At 47.2% G+C, this 18,301-nt stretch overlaps 1 protein-coding gene across 1 annotated transcript; it reads left to right on the top strand.

Annotated features, from left to right (window-relative positions):
• Positions 1-493: 493 nt before the first annotated feature.
• Positions 494-17,411, top strand: LOC307076961 (double-stranded RNA-specific editase 1-like; the record flags this gene model as incomplete). Its single annotated transcript, XM_079738193.1, has 10 exons — positions 494-608; positions 4,557-4,631; positions 7,963-8,972; positions 9,743-9,857; positions 10,273-10,441; positions 10,882-11,036; positions 11,992-12,160; positions 13,506-13,687; positions 14,364-14,542; positions 17,235-17,411. 10 exons carry the CDS (start codon positions 494-496, stop codon positions 17,409-17,411), a joined length of 2,346 nt encoding a protein of 781 aa, XP_079594319.1.
• Positions 17,412-18,301: the final 890 nt, after the last annotated feature.

Consider the following 18,301-nt stretch of genomic DNA (forward strand, 5'->3'; position numbering starts at 1 on the left):
TCCCCCTCTCCTCCCCTCCCTCTCCTCCTCCCCCTCCCCTCCCTCTCCTCCTCCCCCTCTCCTCCCCTCCCTCTCCTCCTCCCCCTCTCCTCCCTCTCCTCCTCCCCCTCTCCTCCCCTCCCTCTCCTCCTCCCCCTCTCCTCCCCTCCCCTCTGTATACCCTCCCTGACACGCCCGCACATGCTGCACACTTGTAAAGTTGACGACGACAGAGGAGGAAGGAAGGGTGAGAGAGGATCAGTGTGACAGCACTTAGAGAGAGAGAGAGAGAGAGAGAGGAAGAGGGGGATAGATAGAGAGAGAGAGAGGAAGAGAGAGAGAGAGACAGACAGAGAAAGAGAAAAGGAGAGAGAGAGGGAGAGACAGACAGACAGACATTGAGAGAGAGGAAGGAACTGAGTTAGAGAGACAGAGGGAGAGAGAGAGACAGTCTTCCAGAGGGGAGAACGATTTCTGATAAACTAAAAACACGGAGCCCCACGACGGCTCCACGATGGCGGAGCTGTTGCCTGGCAACGCAGAGCCGTTGCCGTCGGTGACGGCCGCCTGTTGCCTCGTCCGGCATCGCCGCTTCAGACGGAGGCGCAAGAAACGCTCCGAGCGCAAAGGTAGAGTGTGTGTGTGTGTGGGTGTGTGTGTATGGGGGGGGGGTTATTTTTATGCCACAGGAAACAGCTGTTAATTGTTTAATTGATATTTTGAATTTTGGACGATTTTTCATCCCTCAGTGAAGAAGTGTGTGTGTCTGTGTGTGTGTTTTTCTGTGTGTGCTGCGTGTGTATGTGCGTGTGTATGTGTGTGTGTGTGTGCATTTGTTTCTGTGCGTTTGTGTTTCTTTGTCTCTGTGTGTGTCTGCGTGTGTTCTTCTGCGTGTGTGTTTGTGTGTTACTCTGTCTGAATTTGTGTGTGTGTGTGTGTTTCTGTGTGTATGTGTCGGTGTGTGTGTTTTTCTGTGTGTGTGTGCGCAAAAAATTCCTCTGTTGTGACTTGAGCTCTGAACTTTTTCCCCAGTTTGAACCGGTTTCCGACAAGTTTTCGTCGTTAGCGGCAGAAGTCTATACTTCGGAATCGCCATTAAAACGGTTCACCGGCGTTTCCGGCGATGTCGTTGATGGCGGTGAAGTCTTTGTCCAGACCGATGGGCGTTCTGATTGGATGCCGGAACAAAGGAGGGAGGGAGGAGTGGTTGGGAGAGGGGGGGAGGGAGAGGATTGGCACTTGCGTCGCGGTGCAGGGTGGTGTGTTGTTGTGTGTTTATGCTGCGTGGTTGCTAACAGCGATGGTGTGAACACAGATCGGGAGGATTTTCGACGGCGCGAATGTTGTGTGATTTGTTGTGTGAGTGTTGTGTGAGTGTCGGCCGTCGCGATCGGGTCAAGATATCACATCGACATGGCCAGTGTAGTCTCTCTCTATCTTTATGTCTGTGTGTCTCTCTCTCTCGCTCTCTTCAGCTCTCTATCCAACTCCCCCCCCCATCTCCCCCTTCACCACTATCGTTCTCTCTCTCTCTCTCTCTCTCACTGTCTCTCTCGCCCTCTCTTACTCTTTCTCTCTTCCCCTCTCTCTCTCTCTGTCTGTCTGTCTGTCTCTGTCTCTGTCTCTGTCTCTGTCTCTGTCTCTCTCTCTCTCTCTCTCTCTCTCTCTCTCTCTCTCCAACAGACCCACACCCATCACACTAAACCCTTGAGACAGATACAGGAGTAACAATCTCCAAACACACACACACACACACACACACACACACTCTCTCTGATACGGTCTCACCTGTCCATCAGCCCTTGAGGTCGGGCTAATCCTGAGGCCGCGGGGCGTGAAATTCAACATCTACCATGAGCCTCACCCCCACCTTCACCCCCTTCCCCTGCCTCTCCCCCCTTTCCATCTCCCTCTCCCTCCCTCCCTATCTGTCTCCTTCCTTGCTGTCACCCCTCTCTCTCTAGCTCTCGGGCTTTCTCTCGGACGGTCCCTCTCATCCTCCTCCCCCCCCCCCCCCCTCTCTCTCTCTCTCTCTGCTGTGAGGGATAATCAGGGACAGTGTGGCCGACCTACACAGAGTTCTCCATTTGCTGAGAGAGTCTTGGGGGGGCGGGGGGTTGGGCAGCCATGCCAGCGGAGTGTGAGGCCGTGATCACTCAGGCCAGCCAATAGATCACAGAACGTCTGATCAACCCTCGGGAACAATTAACTATATCTGACAAAAGACTTCTTCTTTGAATATTATGATATATATTAACTTTCACTGTTTGCTGAATAAGAGCTTGATTGTTTATTTTGAACTACCCCGTAAGAGATGTTACGCTGGCCTGTAAGGTGCACTAGTCACTTCCTCATCAAATATTTATTTATATACATAAATATTTATAAAGCCATAAAGAGTGTGATTGATAGTGCCTGGCACTTGGTTCTATGAACATCCTTCCTGTACCGACAGCGATATATTGTTTCTCTTTCTTCTGACAAATGTAGTTATTGTAAGTCCCTTTAGGTAAAAGCGTCTGATAAACGCCCTGAATGTAAAATGAAATAGAAGAAAGATACTGCTGCACTCTGATTGGTCAATGAGCAACAGGTGTGCAGCCTCTGTTGCTCATCTCTCTCTTTCTCTCTTCGAGCGAGAGAGAGAAAGAGAGAGAGAGAGAGAGACTAATCTAATCTAGCCATTTCCTTTTTTGAAATTGAAATCGATAATAAAAATATTGCAAAAGTCGAACCTGTAAGACGACAATGTTGCTTCACACCGTATGTGTTTGCGCACATGTGCTTGTTTGCGCACGTGCAAGTGTGTGTGTGAATGTGTTTGTGTGTGTGTGTGTTTCATATGAAGTGCATTAAAAATGGCTACGTTGCAACCTTTTCCCCAACCGACGAATCACATGCTTAGGAACGCAGACAGCTGTGGTTAATTCACTGGTAATCTAGCGTCTTAAATGCCACATTTCCATTTTCCGGCCTCTCTCTCTCTCTCTCTCTCTCTCTCTCTCTCTCTCTCTCTCTCTCTCTCTCTCTCTCTCTCTCTCTCTCTCTGCGGTTAAATTACTTAAAGGCTGACGTTTGTAAGCTGTCGAGAACGTAAAAGTAAGATCGCAGTTTCAATGTGTCCCGATGATTGCGTTTCGTGCTTAGCTTTTTTTGCGTTTCACGATCGCGTTTTGCGTGTCAGGAAATGTTGTACTCTGTCGTTGTTCAATCTGCAATTTACATTCCGACCTGGTTATATTTATCGTAAATTAGCGATGGATGTTTTGAAATTTCTGTTTAGTAGGAAATTCCTCTCAAAAAATAACTAGACGTAAATCTTGTTTGAACCAAAAATAAAGGGTGATAGATGAATTATTCTGTTGTATGTGTGTTTGTGCAGTTGGGTTTGTGTGTGTGTGTGTGTGTGCACGCCTTGATCCATCTGTATTAGGTCTACAGGGGCTACATTAAGCCAGACACACACACACACACACACACACACACACACACACAATGTTCCGGACACTACACCACACCCACACACTTCCTCCTCATCGATTGGAGGGTGGGGTCAGCGATTGCCCTCGGCAACAAACCAAGACCTCCAGAACCCATCCATCATCGTCGGATATTGTCGCCATAGTTACCATACAGCTAACATATCCAGCAGTCCCCACGTAGCATGTATCATAGCATCGACGACAAAATGAGTGTAAGGAGAGACTGACAGACAGACAGACAGACAGACAGACGATCGATAACATTTTTTTACTTGCAAAAGTCTCACCTGTAAGATGACATTGTTACTTCACATCGTGTGTGGATGTGTTTGCGCATGTGTGCTTGTTCGTGTGTGTGCACGTGTGCTTGTTTGCGTGTGTGCTTGTTTGTCGCATGTGCGACTGTGTGTGTTTGTGCAAGTACGCTTCTATACAAAAATTGCGTTGTTGCTGACTCGTTGCACAAAAAAGACAAAGCACCACAAAAACATTCAAAAAGAGACACACACATCAGTTACCGTCATCCTCTGAAGGAGAAGCCACATCAACTTTCGCTGCGTGTCATTTTTTCCCCCTGTTCGCTGCCCACAGAACACTGAGCTAATGGGGACATTAGCGCTAGCATATGTCAGCGCCACCACCAGATGCTAACCCTCTTGATGTATCAGCGCGCTGCCGCCATTTTGCGGCAAATGTTTTTATTATTTCCTTCTTTGCTGACCGAGGCTTTTCCTTGTGGCTTCGTTTAAAATTACATACAATAAAATAATACAATGAAACAAAATAGATAAGTAAAAGAAAACAAAGGCAATGTTAAAAAATGCATTGTAGAAAGTGCAATGTATTTAAAATTTTGCAGAAAGCTAAAGCAAACATAAAAGTACAGGCTAGGCGAGCCAGAGAAAATAAAAACGTCTTCAGCTTTCACAGAGAAAACTAAAACTATAGCGGACTGTAAACTTATAATTTTTTTGCCACGAAATTTCCAACTATTGTATTCCTTCACAGTACTGTACTGTCTGTGTGTTTATGCATATATGTGTGTGTGTGTGTGTGTCTGTGTGCATGTTTGTGTGTCTGTGTGTGTCCTCCTAGGTCGCCCTGGGTCCGAGCCAGTGAGGAACCAACAGAAACTGTTCCCCGGAGCAGGTGGAAAGGACGAGGTCATGAGTGAGTCACCAACTTCACCTTCAAACCTTAACCGCTTTTTATATCTCTCTCTTGACACTGTCTCTAAAAATATAAATAATAATAAGCCACTCCCTCCAACCCTTCCTACTTATTGTATGTCGTACTTAGTTATAGTACTTTATCCTAGCTATCTCTGTTGTTAATTGGGAATGGGTCAACCTAGTGATTGTTAGTGCTTGGCACTTGGTTCTATGGTCATCCTTACTGTACCGACTTTCTTCTGACAAATGGACTTATTGTAAGTCGCTTCGGGTAAAAGGGTCTGTTAAATGTAATGTTAATGTAAATGTAAGAATAATAATAATACAATAAACTAATGTATAGTATACTTTTTAAAATACTGGAAGACGCTTTAGAGAGTGAACACAAAATAAAATCATTTAATCAGAACGTAAATAAGTAAAAAAAAAGATAAAATAGGTTCAAATAAAATAGGTATCCAAAAAAACTAAAATAGATAAAAGAAAAGGTGGGTTTTGAGGGCCTGTTTAAATGATGAAGTATATCCCTCTTTCCCCCCCCGGATTTTGCGTTATTTATTTCGTAAACTGCGTAATGCCACCGCTTTCACGTGACGTACGGCGTCGATCGATATTGCTATGGTCGATCTCAAATCTTTAAATCGTACGACAAAAAATCGTATCGCATGCCGATCGGCTCCTCGTGTGGAATCATAAAAAATAAATTATTCTAATTTTTTTTCCCCAACTTTTTCGTAGGGGAAGAAAATAGGGGTGCCTTCCAATTATTCTTTCCGTTCTTTTTTTCCTCCGCGCCCCTCTTTTCGCGGCGGGCTAAGCTTCTAATCCGGGCGGCCAGGGTGTTTCGGCGGGGATATCTCAGCCAGTTTGGATGACAGATTCCAAAGCTTGACCCCGCGGGCCCCGACATAAAACTCTCCCCAAAGCCCCCCCCCCCCGGGGTGCGGTTTATTTGAGCCTCCTACCCCCCCCGTCTCCCCCATCTTTCTCTCCCTCCCTCTCCCCCGTCTCCCTCTCTCTCCATCTTTCTGACCGCCCCTCTCCCCCCCTCTCACTCCATCTTTCTGACCCTCTTTCTCCCTCTCTCTCTGAAAGTAGAACTAACCAGGCCTAACGCCACCCATTCATCCACACGTTCATAAACCCACATTCACCTATTCATACACAAATTCACCCATTCATACACACTTTCACACATTCATACACAAATTCACCATTCATACCCCGACGGCGGAGTCGACTCCTCAGGGCGACAGCCAGCCCGTTAGGAGCAGTCAGGGTGAGGCGTCTCGCTCAGTGACACCTCCACACTCGGGGATCCAACTAGCAACCTTCCGGTTACCAGCCAACCCGCTCTAGCTCCTGAGCCGCGTGCCGCCCCAGTCTCGCACCAGTGGAGCACGACTTCCGAAGCGTCTCGCTGTATGTTTTATTCACCGCGGGGAAAGCGCTCCGCTATCAATAAACGCTATACTTAAAATGATACGATCAATGCGTCCCGAAACAAATAACCGATTTTAAAGTTTGCTTTCTTACTCGATTTAAATTGTATTTATCCTGCACAGGGGAATTGAACCAGATAGCACATTTGGTACTTTGCCCTGGCTTTGCTGGCCCGCTGCCTGACCTTCTTGTTCGCGTTGTTTCCCCCCAAACACTAGTAATCCGTCTCCACTCTTTTCTCGCTGGCTCTCTCATTCCCCGACAGACCAGTAATCGCTGGTTTTCCCTGCTGCTGTGTTGGGTCTTAACTGGTATTGTGTGTTCATTGTGTATTCTTGTACTGGTTGTGCGCTCTGATGGCAAGCCATAGGCCATTCTAGCTGTCGGGGAACATTATGACCCACTGAGCCACATTGTATTGACGGTGCCATGTATCGGTGTGTAGGTACAAACACATGCTCACTAGCAAATGGTGCTCATCTGTCCGTCACACATCTAGGTGGACGCACCCACTTGTGATGTCAGAAGAGGCAGATTTTCAAAACAGCTTTAACGGCTAATCACACTCACACCTGGTGGTACCTTTAATATAAAGGGCACCTATTGAACCACCGCTGTGAGTGTGATTAGCTGTTACAAGCCATTTTGAAAATAAGCCTCTTCCTGTGTTATAGTGACATCACAAGTGGGCGTGTCCACCTAGATGTATGCTAGATAGATGAGCAACGTTTGCTACAGTCCACTGGGTAGGCTGGTAGACTGATTTATCCAGCATACGTCTAGGTGAACACGCCCACTTGTGATGCCACTAAAACACAAGAAATGGCACTTCTCTCTCTCTGTCTCTCTCTCTGTCTCTCTCTCCCTCTAGCTCTCTCGCTCTACATCTAGGTGTACACGTCCATTTTCAAACGGCTTGTAATGGCCTATCACACTCCCACCTGGTGGCACAATAGGGGACCTTTAAGCTACATAAACACTGCATATAGAAATCATATTCTGAGTCCTGTGTGTAAGTCCTTAATATACAATTTAACTGTTTCTGCGATTCCCGATAAAAGTGTTTGCAATCGGAACTTGGTGTTTGAACCTTGTGTTTCTCCCCCACCTTGTTACAGACCTGTGAAGTTAATTCGGTGTTTCTCGACTCGAGTATCAGAGTGGGCGTGGTTAATATGTGGGGGCGTGTCTTACATCAAGGGGGTGTGTCTTACCTCAGGGGGGGTGGGGTGACCCCTCCCCCTGTCAGGCTTTTGCTGAAGGATGTTATAAATGAGAATTTACATCATGTTCCAACCGGCTTTGGTAACAGGACATGGTGATCTGTGTTCCAAAGATAGCGATAAGAATTAAAAAAATGAGTGACAATATTTGAATTAAAACAATGAAAAATAAGTCATACAAGGCCTTGGTAGAGGGTTTTATCACAGACCTGAGCGGCGGCCATTTTTATTTTAACGCCTTTCAAAACTTCCTACTCCTTTTACCCTAGCTAATGTTAGCATGTCGTTTGGTTAATATCAAACTCCTGTCAACTTTATTCTTTGATTATGTTGTTTGTCTTGTGTGTTAGACCAAAAACATTGTTGGTAAGCTAGCTAGCTATTTGATTGTGGTTTTTTGAATAATCAGCATTTCTAGATTAGATCAAAAAAGTACTCGATTTTTTTCCAATTTTACTTAAACTAATATTGCTTTTAACGGCACTTTAAACGACAAACGTAATCCATATTTGTATTAGCTTAAATATTAGCAACGGAACACACATCACCTGTTAAAAAAAAAAAACGCAAAGAGCGAAAAAAATAAAGGAACCTTTTACAAATTCTCCGTTCACAAAATCCTCCAACAAAGGCGTCGTAAGTCACTCAATCCCGCCGCCGCAGGTTCCAGCGGCGCCGACGTCAAGGAGAACCGCAACTCCCACAACCGCCGCTTCTCCAAAGACGGTGGCGGCGTTGGGGCTGCAGCAGGGGGGGCGGGGCCTGATGGCGCCCTACTGCCCAATGGGAAGCCCACCGGGGGCGGAGTCAACAGCAAGAAGCGCCCCCTGGAGGAAGGGAACAACGCCAGCTCCAAGTACCGACCGAAGAAACGCAAGAAGGCGCCGGGACCGGTGCTCCCAAAGAACGCGCTGATGCAGCTGAACGAGATCAAACCCGGGCTGCAGTACAAGCTGCTGTCCCAGACTGGGCCGGTCCACGCGCCCGTCTTCGTCCTCAGCGTGGAGGTCAACGGCCAGCTGTTCGAGGGCGCCGGACCCACGAAGAAGAAGGCCAAGCTGAGCGCGGCCGAGCGGGCGTTGCGGAGCTTCGTCCAGTTCCCCAACGCGTCGGAGGCTCACCTGGCGATGGGACGCACGCTGGCGGTGCACACAGACTTTACGTCGGACCACGCAGACTTCCCCGACATGCTGTTCAACGGGTTCGAGACGGCCGTCGTTGCCACGCCGACGGATGACCCCTTCCAGTTCCACCTGCCACCGGCACCCGGAATCAATGGTTCCTTAGGCGCCGAATTCCCCTCCCCGGTTGTGAACGGACAGATTCTGGTGGGTGTTGGCGTCGCCGGTTGCGGAGGAGGTGGAGTCACAGCAGCGGCTACGCCCGCCTTCGCTCCGCCCTCGAGCGCGAAGAACCCGGTGATGATCCTCAACGAGCTGCGGCCGGGTCTGAAGTACGAGTTTGTCTCGGAGAGCGGCGAGAGTCACGCCAAGAACTTCGTGATGTCGGTGGCGGTCGACGCCCACAGCTTCCAGGGCTCCGCCCGGAACAAGAAGCTAGCCAAGGCGCGCGCAGCGGCGGCAGCACTAGCGGCGCTGTTCAACGTCCAGCTGGACCAGGCGCCGTCACGGCAACCGATCCCCAGCGAGGGGCTGCAGCTGCACCTGCCCCAGGTACTGTGTGTGTGTGTGTGTGTGTGTGTGTGTGTGTGTGAATATCTTAATGTGTGTGTGTATCTCAATTTGTGTGGTTGTGTGTGTTTCTTTTTCTGTGTGTGTATTATGTGTCATGTGTCTCGTGTGTGAATAACTGTGTGTGTGTCTTTTTCTGTGTGTGTGAATATCTCAATGTTTGTGTGTGTGTAAACATGTGTGTGAATATCTCAATGTGTGTATGTACATGTGTGTCAATATCTGTGTGTGGTTGTGTATGTGTCTGTGCGCGTGCGTGCTATCTTAATTAACATCACCACTGAGTGCAATTCAAACAGCAGCCCTGGCGGCTGGTTTCAGTTAGCGATCAGAGACTGAACAATCTAACACAAATTAATGTGTGTATGAATGGGTGAATGTCCAAATTAATGGGTGAATGTGTGTATGGATGGGTGAATTTGTGTATGAATGGGTGAATGTGTGCATGAATAAGTGAATGTATGTATGAATGGCTGAATGTTTGTATGAATGGATGGGTGTGTGTATGCATGGATGAAGGTGTGCATGAAAGGTTGAATGTGCATGAATGGGTGCGTGATTGTGTGTATGAATAGGTGAATGGGTGCAATAATGGGTGCAATACTGGGTGAATGTGTGCATGAATGGGTGAATATGAATGAAAGGGTGAAAGTCAGGCAATATTGTACAGCGCTTTGGATAAGAGCGCTATATGAATGCAGTCCATTTAACGTGAACGTTTATCGTGTTCTACCGTTTCCAAACTCTCTCAGGTCCTCGCAGACGCCGTGTCGCGTCTCGTCGTGGACAAGTTCAGCGAGCTGACGGACAGCTTCACCTCGCCCCACGCCCGGCGGAAAGTTCTGGCCGGCGTCGTCATGACGACAGGTAATGTCTTGTGTTATTTTGGTTTTTCTTTTTCCCGATCGCTTTCTTTTAGAATTTTGTCGGAAAATACAAGAATTATAAAATTTAATAGCAGCAATTTTAAGGCTCTGTATAGTTTGATGTTATAGCATGGCCACTAATCCTATGAATAAATATCGGACGGCAGCAAATCTATATAAATTGTAGTTTCAGCACGATTTTTTCTGTCGAAATCCGTAATCAATCACCGATTTTTGTGGCTTAATTCCGGGAATTTCCGGGAATTTCCAACAAAATCCGAAAGAAATAACTGATCTTTGTCATTCCATTCTGTGGATGTCCATCGAAATCCGTTACAAATTAAAATCTCACACAGATACACACAAAGATAGACACTCAAGTCACTTTATGTTAACTCGTTCCCGTTCCCATCCAGGCGCGGATGTGAAGGAGGCGCAGGTGATCTGCGTTGCCACGGGAACCAAGTGCATCAACGGCGAGTACATGAGCGACCGCGGCCTCGCGCTGAACGACTGCCACGCCGAGATCGTAGCACGCCGGTCCCTGGTGCGGTTCCTGTACGGACAGCTGGAGGCCCTGCTCAGGTGAGACACACACACACACACACAGTTACACACACAGAGTCACACACAGAGACACAGGCACAGATACACACACACAGATACACACACAGAGACACAAACACAGATACACACACACAGAGACACACACCTGTACGGCCAGCTAGAAGCACTACTCAGGTGGGTGCACGCACTATACACACACATAGACACACACACACAAAGAGACACCTGAAAGCCTTCCTCTGGTGAGACACACACAAATACACACGGATACACACAGTCACTAACATACTCACTCACAAACTTACTGTGTGTATGTGTGTTTGTGTGTGTACGCCTGCTTGTGTGTGTGTCTGTGTCTGTCTACATGTGTGCGTGCCTGCGTCTGAGTGTATGTGTACGTATATGTGTGTGTATGCGTGTGTGTGTGTGTGTGTGTGTGTGTGTGTGTGCGTTGTCAGCAGCAGTAGCCCGTCCCAGCAGGCGTCTGTGTTCTCCCGCTGCGACACGGCCCCCGGCTTCAGGCTGAAGGAGCAGGTCCAGTTCCACCTCTACATCAGCACCTCCCCCTGTGGGGACGCCCGCATCTTCAGCCCACACGAGACCAGCGTGGAGGGTCAGTGGGGACCAGTACACCACACACCACCACCACCACCACCACCAGTACACCTCACACCACCACCAGTACACCCTACACGTACAGAACCAGTACACCATGCACCACAACATCTTCCACGAGACCAGCGTGGAGGGTCAGTACACCATCACAACACCACCACAACCAGTACACCACCACAACACCACCACAACCAGTACACCATCACAACACCACCACAACCAGTACACCACCACAACACCACCACAACCAGTACACCATCACAACACCACTACAACCAGTACACCTCAGACTACCACAACCAGTACACCTCACACCACCACCAGTACACTTCACACTAACACCACCACCAGTACACCTCACAGCATCACCACAACCAGTACACCACCACAACCAGTACAAATCACAACACCAGCACGACCAGTACACCTCACCACCACAACCAGTACACCACCACCACCACAACCAGTACTCCTCACACCACCACCACCACCACCAGTACACCTCACATCGCCACCACCACCAGTACACCTCACATCACCACCACCACCACCAGTACACCTCACACTCACACAACCACAGGGCGCCTCAAGATACGATACTCGTTACATTGCCTGACATGAAAATGCAAAATATTTTCATTAAATAAATTCTTTTTTTATGGGAAAATATTATATCATAATTTGCACCAGTTCATCGACTCTCGTATCGCACGAAGAAGGGCGACGATATATCGCTGTATCTATATTTTTCCCACCCCCATCTTTTCAAACCGCTTGTAACGGCTAATCACACTCACACCTGGTGAATAATATCAATCATTTTCGGCAGCTAAAATGACTTCCGACCCAAAAAATAATTAACGTCCATTTCTCTGCGTGGAAAAAACACCGTCCACATCAAAAGTACATCAGCCCTTAACCCTGACCTCCACCCACTGTCCTGTTGTCCCCAGACCAGGGGGACCGACACCCAAACAGGAAGGCCCGGGGCCAGCTGAGGACCAAGATAGAGTCCGGGGAGGGCACCATCCCGGTCCGGACCAGCAACACCATCCAGACCTGGGACGGGGTGCTGCAGGGGGAACGCCTGCTCACCATGTCCTGCAGCGACAAGATTGCCAGGTGAGCTTTGTCAAAATAAAAGCCCCTCTGTGGTGTGGTTTAGGGGTGCCTGTTTTGTTTTCCTTTCTTTGTGTGCGAATGTATGGATGAGTATGAATGGGTGAACGTTAGAATGAATGGGTGAACGTGTGTATGAATGGGTGAACGTGTGTATTAAAGGCATGTTTTAAATTGCAAACCGTCCTCGGTTTGTCACGTTGCAATCACAGAGCCCCCCCCCTCCCCTCCCAGAGGCCACAAGGGGCCCCTGAGGGCCTGATTGCATCCCTGATTAACCAGCAGGGGGCCGGGTTGGCTGCCGAGTGCAGGAGTCATGAGAGAATTACCGCATTAACACTCGTTGCTGCTGCCATTTTACTATATTTAAAAACTTTATTAGATTCTTCATTAACCATTTTTCCTTCATAATTAACTCTTTCATATTTATATTTCTTCCGTTAGTGTTCTTGACTACAAATGTTTAATTTCCCCAGAATTTCAAAGATTTTTCAGGTATATGCTTTGAAGAAAGCCCTTAATTCACTTGAGTATGCTTTGAGTTTTCTGGATGTTGTGTCAATAGACATCAATTGACATTTTGACCATGTGAATGAGGCTGCAGTTCAGGTTTATAAGTGGAACATCTGTCCTTAAATATGACAATTATATGTTATATTTATATATCTTCCATTAGTTTGTTCTTGACTTTTACTGCTTGCGGTTATATATTTTTATTGAATTTCAAGTATGTCGGAAAAGTGCTTTAGATAAATAGGTAATACAACTTTATTAACCTCCCGGAGGGGAAATCCCTTCGTTACAACAGCTCAGCAGCAGTGGAAAACACAGGATAAGATACAATATAAAGTGTAAATTATAAATTATACTTTGACGTGTATACCTATAGTGAAGCTTCATTTCACGTAGGGTAACTGTTAGCTTAGCTCGCTGGTAGCTTAGCTCAGTGTTGGCTCAGTAGATTGTCATCCAGCCCTAACACCTCTCTCTCCTCTCCTCCACTCCCCTCTTCCCCCTCTCCCCTCCCCCCTCTCTCCCCTCTCCTCTCATCCCTCCCTCCCTTCTCCCTTTCCCCTCTCCCCCCTCCCCCCTCTCCCCTCCTCTCTACCCTCTCTCCTCCCTCTCCCCTCTCCTCCTCCTTCCCTCTCTCCCCTCTCCTCCTTCCCTCTCCCCTCCCCTCTCCTCCCTCCCCCCTCTCTCCCCTCTCCTCTCCCCCCTCCCTCCCTCTCCCCTCTCCTCCCCCTCTCTCCTCTCTCCCATCTCCTCCTTCCCTCTCCCCTCCCCTCTCCTCCCTCCCCCCTCTCCCCTCTCCCCTCTCGCCCCTCTCTGCCCTCTCCTCCCCTGTCAGGTGGAACGTGGTGGGCTTCCAGGGCTCCCTCATGAGCTACTTCACGGAGCCGCTGTACTTCTCCAGCCTGATCCTGGGCAGCCTGTACCACGCGGACCACCTCTCCAGGGCCATGTACCAGAGGATCACCGACATAGAGGACCTGCAGAGCCCCTTCGCCCTGAACCGGCCTCTGCTCAGCGGTCAGCCCCCACACCACACCTCACACAGAGGACACAACGCACAGAACACACACAACACAGAACACAACACAGTACAACGCACAGAACATGGAACACGCACCGCGCAGAACACAGAACACACAGCGCACAACGCACAACACACACCGCACAGAACACAGAACATACAACACACCGCACAGAACACAGAACATACAACACACTGCACAAAACACAGAACAGACACCGCACAGAACATACAACACACTGCACATCGCATAGAACATACAACACACTGTATACCGCACAGAACACAGAACATACAACACACCGCACACCGAGGCGACAAGGAGTCCACGGAGCGAGAACAATCGCATTATATTTGTTGGGGAAATGAATAGAACGTTGTTTAGCTCACTTTAGCTCAAGTCACCAAAAAGCTAAAGTGAAGCTTAATTTAAGTTAGAGTTCATGGTAGCTTAGCTCACCGGTTGCCTAGCTCAGTGTTAGTTTTTTTATGTCTTTACGCAAATTATCTCGTAAACCTTTTTCGATTCCTTTTTTTTCATTTTTTTTCACTTTCTAAAAGACAGAGGTAGATGTTTTCCAACCTCTTCAGTTATCCTCGCCGACAAATCGCTTCACAAACTGAATAACTCACTCGAGTCTAAGATCCCCCACCCCCCCCCTTTCGCCACAGGGATCAGCAACGCGGAGGCCCGTCAGCCGGGCAAAGCCCCCAACTTCAGCATCAACTGGACGCTGGGCGACCAGGGGCTGGAGGTGATCAACGCCACCACAGGGAAGGACGACTTGGGCCGGCCCTCTCGCCTCTGTAAACACGCCCTCTACGGACGCTGGGTCAACCTGACCGCCAAGGTGGGCTCGCATCCCCCCACACAAAGCTTCATTATTATTTTATTTATTTTATTTTTTACGGGACAGAAGATACAGAAACAAACAACAACTATAAAGACATATGGACACAAAAATACCAGAAGGTACAAAAACAAACATCAACCACAATAAAGATATATGGACACACAAAAAAGAAAGGTACACCAACAAACATCAACAACAGTAAAGACATATAAACACACAAAAAACAAAGGTACACCAACAAACAACAACAACAATAAAGACGTGTGCCCTGTACTACGAACCTCGATTAGTGGGTTAGCGAGATATGTTGCACTCAAAGCCTGGGTTAGCTGGGACACGAAAGTCTGTCTCTTTTAGTGTCGCTGTATTGCCATGGTGACTTACGCTCTCAACCAAACCTGGTCGGGAGCAGGTTTTCAGCTAAGTCAATCGGGTTAGGTTGGCGTGCGCAGCTTCCTAGCCCCTCCTTTGACAATGGCTTCACCATAACTGGGTGTTCCCGTGGACCTCGGAAAACTAGTCATTACCCAACCCTTTGTTTGTTAATTGTTCCTAAAATATCTATTTGGCCCAAGTTAATAGTTTTTTTCACTGACCACAGAGTGTCGCTGGTTAGAGTTAGGGTTAGGGTCGTGTGTTAGGGTTAGGGCCGTGTGTTATGGTTAGGGTTAGGGCCATGTGTTAGGGTTAGGGCCGTGTGTAAGGGTTAGGGTTAGGGTCGTGTATTAGGGTTGGGTTAGGGTTATGCAAACAACAATATTCAATTAATGATGAAAAAACGATTAACTTGTGCCAAATAGATATTTTTGTAACTATTAACAAATATAAACAAAGGGTTAGGTAATGACTAGTTTGCTATTTATTATGGCACCTTATTATAAAGTGTAACCAGACTGCTTGATCTATCCAGTTTGTAAAGGTGAGTAAAATGACTGATAAATGCCCCTTTCACGTGAACGTGCATTGAACCTAAAGCGGAAAACATGGCTCGACCAATCGAATCCTAAGTGAGCTTCGTAGTACCATTTAACTCTGATAGCGAGTCACTCTGTCGAGCCTGGTTTTCCCAAGAAAGCCTGGGTATGTTCAGCGATGTTCATAGTATACCCCACTGGACACACAAAAAACAAAGATACACCAACAAACATCAACAACAGTAAAGACATATGGACACACAAAAAACAAAGATACACCAACAAACATCAACAACAGTAAAGACATATGGACACACAAAAAACAAAGATATACCAACAAACATCAACAACAGTAAAGACATGGACACACAAAAAACAAAGATACACCAACAAACATCAACAACAGTAAAGACATATGGACAAACAAAAAACAAAGATACACGGGAGGTTGCTCTCCCAAAACCCTCTGCTATAATATCTTCAATGTTGAGATTCCTCAACCGCCCATCGCTCCTGTTTGTTAAGCTTGGTGATTGTTATTTGTTTCATGATTTAGATTCAGATTTTATATTTGGGGCGTTTAGCAGATGGTTTTATCCAAAGCGACTTACAATAATAACATTTGTCTATAGAAAGAGAAAAAACAATACATCGCTATCGGTACAGTAAGTGCCTAGCTCTAACAATCCCTAGGTTAACCCATTCCCCAGCTAGGATAAGATGCTACACGATGCTATGTACTTTTTTTTAGATGAAAGGACGTACAACGTACAATAGGTGTGTACATTAAGTGCGTGGACATATATGTAATACATGTAATACATGTAATAAGTGCATACCAGTGGCGGCTGGAGGTTTTTAAAGTGAGGGAGGAAGGACTGCGCACTTTGTTTCTATTAGTGGCGTTTGGTGGCATAAGTATGTGCGACTCAAGTTGTTTCAGGGTGTTTTGGTGAACTACATAATATAATGGAGGGATAATTATATGATTTGATACAAATCCACCAGTGGCAGCATTATACTATGAAAGCTGGTGGGTAGCATGTCTTCGACTACAAGGGCAGAAGGAAAGGACGCAAAGCCAATTAGTCAAATCAGGCCTACACTTCATTTGTAAAACTAAATAAAAAAATCTGGGCCTATCAATGGGCCTATTTTTGACCTCAATGACTAAAGCTGTGGTTGTCATTTGGCTATGTTTATTTTCAGCGACAATTGTTGAAAAAAAATGAAGACACAAGACCAAAAGTGATGCCAGTTAAAATGCAACATTATCAAACAGAACGGTCAGAGGAACAAACAATTAAATGAACAAAAATAACATTATCACACAACTATTTACATGGGCTGTAAGCCTAACATTGTTTGAGGCAAATGTGGATGTTAATGGATGTTTCAGAATGTTGGTCATGGTGTTAAGCCAATCCTCCTCGCGGGCTCCGCACCTCGGCCGCGGGCAGCCGGTCACAGTCTTCGCAGCCCGGTAGAGGGCAGCCCTGCCCAGCCGCGGCATTAAAGTAGTCATATGTAAGGGCAATTAATTCATTGCAGTAGTCTGGGCAATCTACATTTTCTATTCTCAACAATGTTAAGGAGGATCTTCCTCCCTCTCCTCACTCGAGAAGCCTCTACTGGTGCATACATGAAGTGGCATCTTTTCTTTTTTGCTTTTTTCTACGTTATTCTGGCATTTTACTGGCATTTTTGCAGCATTTTCGCAGCATTTTCCTGTCTGTTTTCCTTCAACCTCTCTTTCTCTCCCCTTCCTCCGTCAGCTCTCCACTGCGCTGCGGATCCGGGCGGGCACACCGGCCACGTACCATGACAGCAAGCAGGCGGCCAGCGAGTACCAGGCAGCCAAGCAGGCGCTCACCAAGGCCTTCCACAAGGCCGGGCTGGGCGCCTGGGTCAAGAAGCCCACCGAGCAGGACCAGTTCACCCTCGCCACCTGAGCCGACCGCACAGACTCTGCACTCCGGAACTCCAGACTACGTACTTTAATGATTTATTTTTGCATTTTTTATGCTTTATGATAGAGTGAGATCGAGAAGAAGGTGTGGGAGATGCAGAAAATGACTACGGGCAGGATTGGAACCCGTGTTACTGCGTTCAGGACTGAGGCTATATGGGACTACTGAGAGACTACTAACTTTAAAGATTTATTTTTGCATTTTTATGCTTTATGATAGAGTGAGATTGAGAGGGAGTTGTAGGAGATAGAGGAGAGGACATGCAGCAAAGGACCACAAGGATTGGAACCCGGGTCTCTGCATTCAGGACTGAGCCATTATGGTACGTGCTCTACCTGCTGAGCCACCGGGGCCCCCAAGAGACTACTGACTTTACGTCATTGTGTCGTCGCACAGCTCGTCGTGTCTGAATTCCGATTTTTCGGGAACTACCGATTTCTCTGGGACTACCGATTCGTCGGGAGACTAACGATTTATCCGGGACTACCGCTTTCTCTGGGAACTAACGATTTCTCGGGACGCGGAAGAAATTAATAATTGTGTTCTCGGGTGAAGAGTTCTGGAAAAAAATACAGAAATTGGGACAGATGGTGAAGTCTCGGTTGTGTGCGTCTGGGGTGTAGTTGGTGTGCAAAGTATAAATTCTTGTCAGATTTAAAGGTACCATGGCATGAAAATCTCACTTTATGAGGGTTAGGGTTAACATAAAAATGATTTCCCCTAGCCTGCCTATGGTCCCCCAGTGGCTAAAACTTGCGTTTGGTGTAAAACGAGCACTATGTGTTCTGCTCGCCTTTGAAAAAATGGAGGCTCAATGATTTGGAATGTGGTCCCATATGTCGTCATAAAGGATGTAAGCTCCTCCCCTTTCT

This window comes from Pollachius pollachius (genome assembly GCF_949987615.1).
Source record: "Pollachius pollachius genome assembly, chromosome: 6".
Taxonomy (NCBI): domain Eukaryota; kingdom Metazoa; phylum Chordata; class Actinopteri; order Gadiformes; family Gadidae; genus Pollachius; species Pollachius pollachius.